Here is a 12,367-nt window from a genome sequence, read left to right on the forward strand (position 1 = left end):
TTTCTTCAGTGAAGCAAAAAGAAGGCAGTTGGGGCTGGGGGGAGTCCCAGGAAACCCAGTGGGGAAATGTATAAGAAGGAACTCCACCTGTCTTAATTTGTAGTCCAGAAAAATCAGAGAGAGAAAAAAATCACCCAAAGGATTCCTTGTCATCTTGCCTGGGAATATAATTTACAATGAGAGCAAGCACTGGTCATTAGGAAAATAGAAACAGCTGAATCTCTTAATTAAAATACTGCTTCAAATTGTTCATTCCAAACCCCCTCTGCTCATGAGTTTTTGAGAAACCACTGGATTACCCTAAAATGGCTGCTTCTTCAGTAAACCTCTGATAGGATCAGCTCTTCTCAGACAAGAAAAAGGTTGAGCAGGGGTGAATCCTAGAGACAGAATTATTATGAGACATACTTAAATCCCCAAAGGAGCAGTAAGCATTCACTGACATTGGAGAGTGAGTATGGAAACATGGTGAAGCCTTTTCTTGCATAAGAGCTGATCTATTACATTCACTAGATTGGTGAAAATTAAGTCTACTAATGCCAAGAAGTGATGAAAAGGAGAGTTGATGAAAACACTTCTATACTTTGGAACACTCACTTTGGAAAACATTCGGTGTTATCTGGTAAAGTTGAGTATTTGCATACCCTACGAGCCAGTAATTCCATTTGTAGCATATACTCCAAACACTTGTTTCAGAGGACATGTAAGAGAATATACCAAGCAGTGTTGTTCATAATAGCAAAAATCTGGGGGGAAACACAGAGCTCTCTCAACAGAAAAGGTCTGTGGAACAAATAAGTAATCTGGGATTCAGTCACACAATGGAATATTACATGGCAGTGAAAATGGAATAAACTACTGCCACATGCTATGGGGATGAATCTTAAAAACACATTAATTGAAAAAACACAGTTGCTTAAGATTGCATGCAATATGCATATCATTCTTATTGTGCTACAACATAAACAAAAATAAAAATATACTGTTTAGGGATACTTAAATGATTCAAAATTTATTTTAAAAAACAAGAAAATGATAAACACAGAAATCAGAAGCGTAGTTACCTCTATGGTGTGGGAGAGATGAATGGGATGGGGAGGGGCACGGACAGGTGCAATGATATTGGGAATGTTCCAATTCTTGGTTGGGTGGAGGACTCATAGTCATATATTTATCATGTTTTCTTATATACTTTATAACTTTATATGTTCTAGCATGTTACATATATTCTTTTGCATGTACCAAATATTATGTAAAACATTTTCTTTTAAAATGGATAATCTAAAGCATTTTCTATTGCCCAATAGGTTCTTCCAAGTCATATTATAATTGATATTATATAAATATAATTCATATTATAATGTTTATAATTTATATTCCAAATATCATAAGTTTCCATATGCACTGTAGTTCTCAACTTGGAGCTGTATCAAAATATCATGTTATATGCTTTAAATTCAGACAATTTTTTTTTTTTTTAATGTATCTTTATTGATTTCAGAGAGAGGAAAGGAGAGGGAGAGAGAGAGAGAAACACCAATGATGAGAGGGTCATTAATCAAGCCCACAACCGGGCATGTGCCCTGACCGGGAATCGAACCCTGATCGCCTGGATCCTAGGTCGACGCTCAACCGCTGAGCCACGCCCGGCTGGGCCAGACAATTTTTATTTGTCAATTATACCTCAATAAAGGTGGGGGGAAGAAAGCAATGGTATTTTCATAATAATAATGAATATTTCTATAGTAAGGAGTGACATTCGAAATATTCAAAATAGTTAACAACTTATTACATAAATTAATGTAAAAATCAAAAATTACCATCTGCTGGTTTTCCTTCTGTTCACTACCCTTTCAGACCATTCCTGCAGAGACTGCCATTCCCAAATGTGGCCACATGAGGGCAACTTTAAGGAGATGTGCCTGCTGGGAACAGGCGACCACAGTCTCAGGGCTGTCCTCTGTGGCCAGGGAGTCCTATCAGAATGAGGGCCAGCATGAAGGATCTGCCGTGAGCAAGCAGGATGCCTTACTGAGAAGGTGGCATTCGAGCAACTATTTGAAAGAAGTGGGAGTGTGAACCATGGAGATCACTCGGGAAAGTTTTCTGATTCAAAGAGAGCCCGGAGTATAAATGCCAGGAGGGAAGTGTCCCATACTCTAGGATCGGGAAGGAGGCCAATGTGGCTGGAACAGAGGGGAGATAAAGGCAGCCTGGTAAGAGTCCTCTGGCCATTACAAGTAACCTGGCTATTACTCTGAATAAGACAGGAAGCTCATAACAGTTTCTGAGCAAAGGAGGGAAGTGAGATGACTGTAAGGCACCTTAAAATGGCTGCACTATTATATTTAGGACTGGCTGAAGGGGGATAGGACAGAGCAGGGAGGCCAGCGAGGAGGTGATTACAGGTATGGGGGGTCATGGTCAAGAGTGGCGAGTCTCTAGAACTCTATCTCCCACATTCAACAAACAGCATGGAGATGTGCTTAAATCCATGAGACTTGATGTTATTACCAAGCGAGGGAGTGAAGATGGAGACCAGAAGAGGTGCAGGGGATGGGAGGGATGAGAAACTAGCAAGGGCTCAAGCAGGAATGGAGCGGCCCACCATCTCCGTAACAGGTCACCACCAACCTGAACTTGCCATTTGTCATTCTTGTGAATGTCTTCATACTTTTACTACATGTGGGGAATTATCCTGCATGCTTCTGAACCTTATTTATATAGTAACATACTCAATATATTTTCCCATGTTGTTCTTTCCCCCACCCAATCTAATATTTGTGCGACTCATCCATGTTAATATATGTCACTCTAGGTCACTCACTGTTCGCTGCCACGTGGCATTCCTTTGTGTGAACATGCCACATTTGATTCATTTTCCTGTGGAGGAACACACAGCTTACTCTCCTTCTCCTGCTATTATGAACAATATTGTTATGAGCATTCTCACATGGCCTCACTTGTATGAGACTTCTCTAGGGCAGTGGTTCTCAAACTACATTAGAGTCACCTAGAGGGCTCAATAAAACATCTTTCTGGGCCCTATGTCCAGGGTCTACGGTGCATTTCTAACAAGTTCCTCTGTGATGCTGTTGCTGTTGGTCTCAGGACCACACTTTGAGAATCACAGCACTAGGGCACACACCAAGAGTGAAAACGATGGTCGAAGATATACATGCACATCTTTTGGCTTTTCTAGGTGTTGCCAAATCACTCTGCAAACTGAGTGAACCAACTTCCACTTCCACCAGTAGTGAGCATCCGTCCCTGGTGCCAACACTTGGTGCTGTCAGACTTTTTAATTTGTGCCAATCTGATCTTTAATAATTTTTAAACTTATGCTGGCATTTATAATTACATGTACCCAAAGCATGTAAATAAAAGGAACTCAAGACTTTAGATTCTAAGGTTAATCAGAACATTTTCAAACGTTTCTTATATACAGAGAGTCCCCTCCGGGTTCTACAATCTGTCCAGTTATCTTCTTGCTTTTCCCATCAATCCTAAAAATAAACAAAATGGTAAGACCATTCTGAGAGAAAAGTGGAAGCTTGCTTCTTTTCATGGCCAACTTCACTAACTTCACTGTAGTTTTATTTATTGTAGTTGTTTGTGTGGTGTTTTGGTTTTTTTACTCATTGGTGATATAAAGCTTTAAAAAACTTCTAAGGTGAAGAGAGTGAGGAAAATTGAGCATATGGGTATGGAGACAAACTTCCTTCACCAACACACCTGATCACTTTCGGGGGCAAAATTAAAAATGCCCTACCCTTAATCACAGTCATGGAAAAGTTCCCTTCATTTTGTACCAGATTAACAAGGAGACGAGAAACCGAGTACTCACGGATCTGGTTGGTGGATGCACTATAGAAGGCATTGACAGTTGTTGGATTTGTAAACCACCTGTAGCAAGAGAAGCAAATATCACCAAGTGATCGTCATTTTCTAGGCAGGAGGGCAGCAAGAACAAACAATGTGGCGTGATTTATTAGCAAGTAACCAGAGAACAATGGGGATATGGGACAAGTGGGGAAATTATCCTTTCAGTTTAGGGCTATCGCTCTGCTCAATAAACAATCTCATCCTAAACTGAACATGGTTCAATGAGAACATATTAACATGCCTGGTTATACACTGTTACTAACTTAACAGAGAAAGTCAGCGCCAGTGCTTCTGAAACAGCTTTTATGAGAAATCCTAGACTCTAAAGGGCTCTCCCCGCAGATGGAAACACAGCAACAAGCTGAGTTTCATGGGTCTGTGGGACAGCTGAGTTACTATGCGGCATAGCCTCTGACCTGTCCACCTTAAAAAAAAAATGGGACTAGTGTTAACACAGAGGTCCAAGTAAAGAGACATTAATAAAGTACAACCATGCTATCCAGAGGATCTGCCTACTCTGATGGAAAGTTTACTGATTTAAGCACCAAAAGATGTAATGACTTGTCCTGCCGCTATCACCAACTAGCTGGGTTGTGGTAGAACAGTTGCCTACCTTGTTGGGGTTCGGCTTTAGCTCTGAAATTAAGGTTGCATTAGGAGATCTTGGGAGTACCTTCCAGCTATGAAGAGTCTACACTCCATTTTAAATGCATAGTAGGTTACTTAGATCAGGGCTCTGCAAATTTTTTTTCTGTGAAGAGTCAGATTGCAAACATGTAGGTATTTTGCAAAGAGGCAAAATCAAGGATGTTATTGTAGGTACTTCTATAGTGAGAGAATTTTTTTTCACAAGATTTTAATGAAATTCAAAATATAATAATCAAGTACATGTTTTGTAATACCAGCTTATTAAACATTGTTTGCAGGTAGTTTTTATCGCGTGCTCTACCACCAGTCAACATAAAACATATAAATATGTTTCCCGCATACAATGTGTTAATAAGAAGAGTGGAATTCTTTCGTGGTAGGATAACATTTTGCTTAATTGGAGTTCAAAGTTAGTGCTTCGCATTATCAAATCAACTGCAAACATTTATCTCTAAAAATCATTCTTAGCTCATGAACCATACAAAAAACAGGAAGCAGGCAAGATTTAGCCACAAGCCACGGTTTGCTGACCACTGACTTAGATGGCTGTGAGTTTCAGCCACTGCCCTTTATGATTAAAACAAAGCAATTTGTTTGAAACCAAATTATTTAACATAAACTTGTATAAATTCCTTTTCAGAACAATCATTTGACTAATTTATGTTTAATAAATTAATAATTTAAGTCAGTAATATGAAACTAGTAGGAAACCCAAATATTGATTCTAGTTAGTCCACCCATACCTTCTCCCCACCTATAAAGAAGTCCATGAATATGTCATTCTGTGATTATTATTATTAGCTAACATTCATTGAGCACTTTCTATGTCCTAAGCACTTCCTATTCACAGGTTTTTCCCCATAGCAACTATAACAATTACTAGCCCATTATACAGATGAGGGCAAGATTTATAAGCATTATATACTTGCACAAAGTCTGGTCTGACCTCAAACTAGCTCTATAAAGTATTGTATTATACTGGAGACATTATTGGATATCAAGAAAGAGAGTGTTGCGCTCACCAGTGTGGCTCAGTTGGTTGAGCATCATCTTGTGCACCAAAAGATTGCTGGTTCGATTCCTGGTCAGGGCACATACCCAGGTTGCGGGTTTAATCCCCAGTCAGGGTGCATGCAGGAGGCAACTGATTGATGTTTCTCTCTCATATCAATGTTTCTCTCTCTTTTTCCCCCTCTCCCTTCCTCTCTCTAAAAATATCAATACAGATATTTTTTTTAGAAAGCAAGAGAGTGTCCCTTCTCCTGTCAAAACTGAAACCTATACTCATTTCCGTAAGTATGTATTATTTTCATTCAACTTTAGGATTAGTATTTCAATAAGTCTTGATGTTTAACACAAACTTACTGACTGGACTATTTCCCTGAGGAAATAACTGGATATGAAAGCACCTTTATTGACCTAATGTTGTTAGCTATAGTAGGTAGAGGTATGTCACATGGATTGGTTGTCCCCCACCCACATGCGCCCTGGGGGAGGGGATCAGACCTGCAACACAGGTATGTGCCCTTGACCAGGAATCAAACCCGTGACCCTCTGGTGTGCAGGCTGACGATCTAACCATCAAGCCATGCCAGCCAGGGCCCAACACAATTTTTAAAGGTACTAAATTGGAATGCCTACAAATTAGGTGTATAATCAATAGTGCTCCACAGTCCTCTCTACTCCCTCTCATTTGCTCCTGTCCAGGTCACTGTTTGTTAACTGATTGGGCCCTGAAGGCATATGAGTTTGCAAAACTTACCTCCCAAATGGATTTTAAGTTCCTTATGGGCTAAACTATTGTCCAAATGGTATGTGCTGAGCAGATGATCACTAAATCTATTTAAATGAATTTATTGCTATGTATACATCTATTTGAATAAATGAGGAATGTCATTCATGTGCTTTAAATTTTTCTTACTATGTCTTTAGGGTGTTCCTACACTCTATGTTTAGGGAATAATTTAGTGGATAAGGAGGGAAGTGGTCTCATATAAATTTCAAATCCAAAAATACATAAAAATAAAATTATACTGGACAATGGGATACATAAAAGGACTGTCATACTGAAATACAATGATCTAAAGTAAAAGACATTGGCACCCTGATTTCTTTGGACCCTATAAAATAGATATACATCAAGCCAGAGTTTTACATTTTCCCTATCAGCTCTCAAAGATAGTATAAGGAGTATGGAATGGAAAAACCAGAGTATTTCTCATTTTGTTTCTAATATCCTGTAGATTATACCCTTCTCATGTCATGTTATAGATAATGTTTTGGCAAATAAAAATTCTATGCAGGGCCATAATTTGTGTAGACATCTGATGGATTTTTTACATATTTTTCAGAAGACAGAGAAAGAAAACCCAGTCATGGTTAGCCACAGTAGAGAATGAGTTAATAAGGAAGCTAGCTTAAAATCCCTGCCGTCAAAGAAAGGGGATCCTGAGGGAAAGAAATTGCTTTGGACTCAACCTGAGAAATGAAGTAAATCCTCTATTTTTAAGCAAGCTGATGAAGTGACAGTTCTGAGAACCAATCCTAACTATGTACCTTCAGGGATGACCACTCAATTAATTTCATTCTTGCTGACATTTACCATCATGTTAGAAACTTCTTAATGCACATTAGTGCAGCAAAAATTGATTCCATGAGAATAAAAGATAAAGGGTATTTATCTCCTATATTCACGAATAAGCAAAATGCTATCTCAGGGCTTTGTAGAAATATAATCATGATGTGCCAAACTAAGTAAACTAGTCTAGCAGAGATACTCCAGAATTGTCCCTACTCGATTAACTTATGAATTTTCAGACCTAAAAGATGTCCATTAAAGCCAATGGGTATCATGAAGCTAAAATTACCTACCATGCCAGAAAAGGACCAGTCCAAAATTTCTTTTAGAAAATTAACTATTACATCACTTTACCGTATAAAAAGGACCTTAAATTTCTTAATGTTGCTTTCCCTGAAACAGACACACAGTCAGAGGAAATGAGAATTACTAGCATTGTACTGATTTTCATTCCTGCAGAACTTTCCAGAAACATTAACCAATTTAACGTCCTTCTGCAAGAGGTATTTGTTTTCACTGACAGAATAAAACTGCAAATCGCAGTTTCCCTAAGCCCACACCGGCAGACAGCACAGAAATTGGAAATAGTCAAGGATGTCAGAACCTGACAGCCCACCAGTATTTCAGGACGATGTTCAAGATGACACATTTAGGAGTTTTTCAATTAGCACCTCAGGCTTTGCTACACACCCAAATAAATGCCGTCATTTTGAAACTGAAGGATTAACTTGGCAGCATCTCCAATATGAAGGATTTCCTGAGAAGACCCAGAAATTTCACAGAAATACTGGTAAGAGTCTTCAATTTTCCACAAGTTGAAAAAAAAAAGTTTGCATTGATCTGAAGTAGATCTGAAAGGACAGGACAATATTCATAAATCTGTGACTACCATACTACATGTAAATACTCACTGGAATATTAGAAACCATTTGCTGAAGTCATTGGATTTGAGAAGCTGGTTTTAGGACGCTAAGTGTAAAATTACTATTGAATAATTTAGGTTGGGAATGAAGTAGGAGAGATGGACTGAGAGATTGTGATGAGAGGAGAGAGCCAAGGACAGTGGAGGAGACGCCTTTAAACCAGTTATCTGTCATTTCCAAAGAAGCTCTAAAGCATTCTGCTTTCTTCCATTGTGCTTTTGACTGGAGTCAGGGATGGGTAGGGGAGTGATTCAGCTTTAGGTCTACTCCTTAAGTCAAACACTTTTAACTAATTGTGTGGGTGCATGTTGTAGGAAGGTTTGAAGGGTAGAAGGCCGGAATGGCTAGATGATAATCCTGGTTAAAAGGGAGAAGTGGTAATCACAGTTTAAGCCAAGGGAGGGTATGGAACCTAAAGTGTCTAGAGGCCAGGGCAGAGCAGAGAGTTGGAAGGAAGAGTAACAAGAGACCAGAGAGCATAAAAAGAGCCAGCTGAGATCTGGAGGCCAAAATATCAGTCAAGTTTTTAAAAAGGGCCATGAAAAAGGGTGGGCATGGAAGCCAGGCTTCCAGCTATGATGTATGAAAAGGTCAACAAATCCTGGACAAAGTTGTCAACAAACAACCACTTTAGGGCTCTGGGAATTGATCAAAGGCAAACAACAAACTGAAAAAAGGTTTAATTTTGAAAAACTGCTAGAGCTGGAAGGAAGTAGAATAGGAGTCTATAGCCTTCTAGCCTGGGACTGCTCCCATGCCTCCCAGCTCAGTCAGTGAGAACTTACTTTTATTAGGATAGGGCTGGCTGGAAAATCAGCAGCTTTTTGGCCATAGGGGATGGACTCAATTAGGGGAGAGGTGAAAGCCTGCATCTTTATCAGCTAAAACTGTTGAACTTGCTAAAAAACAAATGAGGAAAACCCATAGCTTTGCTAGCCTAAAATCACAGTTCCCATTGGGGAGAGCAATGGACTAGCCAGAAATTTTAAAAGGAGATCCTGGAATTAAAAGAGTCATAGAAGGGTGAGATAAGCTCACCACAGATGCCTGGCTGACTGGGAAACCAGGCACATGTACAGGGGACAGCAGAGAAAGCCCAGTGGGAGGTAAAATCCAAGGCTGACTGAGAACTGGTTGTGACTTTGAATGTACTCCCAACCCCCTCACAGACCAACTGGCAGAGGGTAGATAGAAGCCCTATAGGCTAGAAGTGTTTGAGTGCAAGCTCTGTCCTGAGCACTAAACTATGCAGATGCAGGGACAAACTCTAGGAAGTAAGGCTAATAAATAAAAATAAGAATTTAAAAAATGAGCAGAGACATCCATGGCTGCATACTATAGGGGACACAGATTCTGCAGTGAGAGTCCAGGAACGTGACTTTTTAAAAAGCCTCAGAAAAATAAATCAGAATCCACAGTTACTACAATATATTATCAAAAGAATGTCATTTTCAACACAACAAAAAAATTATGCTATGCAAAGGAAGAGAGAAGTATAAAACAAAAAAAGCAATCAATAAAAACTGACTCTAAATGAGTCCAGTTGTTGGATTTAGCAGACAAAAACTTGAAAATAGCCATTATAAATTAGTTGAAAGAAATAAAATAAGCTATATTCAAAGAATTAACAGAAAATGTGATGATAATTATTCAACAAAGAATCACAACAGAGAAACAGAAACTATAAAAGACAACCAAATTGAAATTCTGAAGTTAAAAAGTCCAATAATGAATATGAAAAATTTGTTAGGTGAGTCAACAGCAAATCTCAGAATGTATAAGAAAGAATCAGTGAATCTAAAGATAGATCAATAGAAATGATCCAATCTGGAGAAGAGAGAAATAAACACGTTGGAGAAGTGGGCCATTGCAGAACAGAGTCAAAAGTGCCAGCAAGCAAGAACAAAAAGTAATCTAAACCAGAGCTGAAGAATTTCTCCATTGTAAGCCTCTTATTCATTTGTAAAATGGGGATGATAAGTATACCTAGACCTCACAGAACTCACAAGAGGGTGAAATGAATTAAAACATGTACAGCACTTCCTGACACAGTATAAGCACATAATAACTTCCAGCTGCTGTCATCATCATCATCACACACATTCTGCTAGTGAAAAAAAGTCATGACTGGCCCTGGCCCCAAAATTTCCTAAGGAAACTTTCTTATCTGCAGGGCAAGTACCCACAGGCAGCTGGAAAGAAGGGGAGTACATCATAACTACTATTACAAAAGAGCTGTCAGTTCTTTGACACTCATCACCTCAACAATTATTCTCTAATTACTTAATAATTATACAATTGCTTCTACATTTGCAATCATACTTTATTTTTAAAATATTTGTTCTTTTTTAAGATCTTCAAAAGTTTTTACCTGAGCGTGACATTCTAGAGAAATTTATCATATATATGATATATACGAAACAAGATCTAGAAATAATTTGAATGCCGGCATCCTAATAAGCCCTAATAAGCCTTCTTTTGATATGTGTTGATGCTAGGAGTGAGGCAGCCATAATTAAACTGAACAATTGATTCATATAATAGCAGAAATAATAGTTGCCAAAACATAACAAGATTTTGCCAAAGCAAGATAACTGGCAAGCTAGTTACTCTGACTTGAGGGGAATTACAAAGTTTGATCTAAAGAGACTCCATTTCCCACCAACATGTTTATCTATTTCACTTTTTTTATTTTTATTTTTTTTACTTACTCTGTTTTTGGAACAGCTTTTCTCAGCCAGAAGAAATCGGACTGGGCTAAATACTTGCGGGTTTGCAGGACGTTGCCAAAGTAGTCAGATTCTGAAAACTTGATCTGAATAAAATAAACCAAAAGGGTCATTATTCTAAGTTCAGATAGGAGATGGCTCAGAAAAAAAAAAAATTAGCGCACAAATGAGTGATCAACAGAGAAGCCCCTCACCAATCTCTCAGCCATCATTGGTTAATCCAGTATTCACAAAGCCATGAGACTTCATCTCAGTGATTTTCTTTTAAAATAAAAAGCTCAAAAATCAATATGGTCATTTATGGATCACAGTAAAAAATAAAAAAATAAAAAATAAGCTGCGGTAATTTACAATGTGTTTCCTTTGCTTTATAATTGAAAAATCTACTTTAACTCTTACATATTACTTAGGTTTGAAATTTTTTGGCCCATATGATTCTTTGATCTTTTGTAAAATGTGTATTTTATTTATTTGTCACATAGGTTCTACTAATAACATTTGGTTTCATCAGGTGAAACCTCATTTAGCTTACAGATGATGGTTTTAGTTAAACGTTAAATCCAATTTACTGTAATCGACATTTGCTCATGAAGGGAAACAAATGAAAGCTATTCAGAGACTTATTTTCCACCCCAAGCACAATGGAGTCCCAAGGATAATTTAATTATCATAGACTTTATCTATTAACACTCAAAAATGCACTGGTCACCAAAAATAATGAAATTACAGAGGCAAATCATAGATTACAGCTTTCATGGAAAAAAAGGAAGCTATTGGCTCACAACAACACTGTCTATTAAAATAGGGAAACAGACATCATTGGTTCCTGAGTTCCTTTTCAAAAGGAAAATGGCAGACAGTTCCAATTCTACAGGCACTGCATCTACAAAACTAGCAGTATTTAACCAAAATATTGTAAATAATATCTGTGTAAAAGGAAAAGCAATGATTTTTAATGATCTCTAATGCTTTGGTCTTAAAATATACTACTGTAACAAATAAAATAAGAAAAATATACATTTGAATAAGCACATAACCAAGAGTAATCAAGTTCTTATCAGTTGTAATATTTTGTAAATTTAAACCATGAGGCTCTTTTAAAAGTAAAAATTAAAATATAGTGAGTGTATAGGAAACCCACAGGGATTACAGTACAGATATGAATGATTATATACAACTTATTGATTATAGCCTTGACAGCGGCTTGTCGGTCAATGCCTGGCTTAGGTTTATCTCTTCCCTAACATATATGGGTACCCATTACATCTGTAGAGTAACTTCTGTTAGTGATTCATCTTAGTCTTTCCAGGGGGGCAGGGAAAGAAAAAGAAAGGAGTAAAGTAACTAAAAGCACAGGGAGAAAAGGCAGGAATTGAAAGCATCAAGTCCTGGCATCCTTGGAGTTCTACTTGGACAACAAGTTATAAAGCTATGACTTTAAATTGTCCCTCCATCAATCCTCTTATGAAGTAGCTGATAAATAAACTGCGGTATGATCACATAATGGAAAACAATACAGGATTTAAACAAATGGTCTATACACATGACCATGAAATAATCCTGTAGAACAATACTGTATGCTGCTTACAGATATGTACCTATGT

At 37.9% G+C, this 12,367-nt stretch overlaps 1 protein-coding gene across 1 annotated transcript in view; it reads right to left on the reverse strand.

Moving 5' to 3' along the window:
* PHEX (phosphate regulating endopeptidase X-linked) overlaps positions 1-12,367 on the reverse strand; it is a 172,222-nt gene that overhangs the window by 31,158 nt on the left and 128,697 nt on the right. The window contains exons 14-15 of the mRNA XM_087829324.1: positions 10,746-10,849; positions 3,848-3,906 (exon numbers count right to left, since the gene is read on the reverse strand). Coding sequence (XP_087685450.1) covers positions 3,848-3,906; positions 10,746-10,849 — 163 coding nt within the window. The remainder of the gene's footprint in view (positions 1-3,847; positions 3,907-10,745; positions 10,850-12,367) is intronic.

The sequence above is a fragment of the Miniopterus natalensis genome, chromosome X, assembly GCF_054644295.1.
Source record: "Miniopterus natalensis isolate mMinNat1 chromosome X, mMinNat1.hap1, whole genome shotgun sequence".
Taxonomy (NCBI): Eukaryota; Metazoa; Chordata; class Mammalia; order Chiroptera; family Miniopteridae; genus Miniopterus; species Miniopterus natalensis.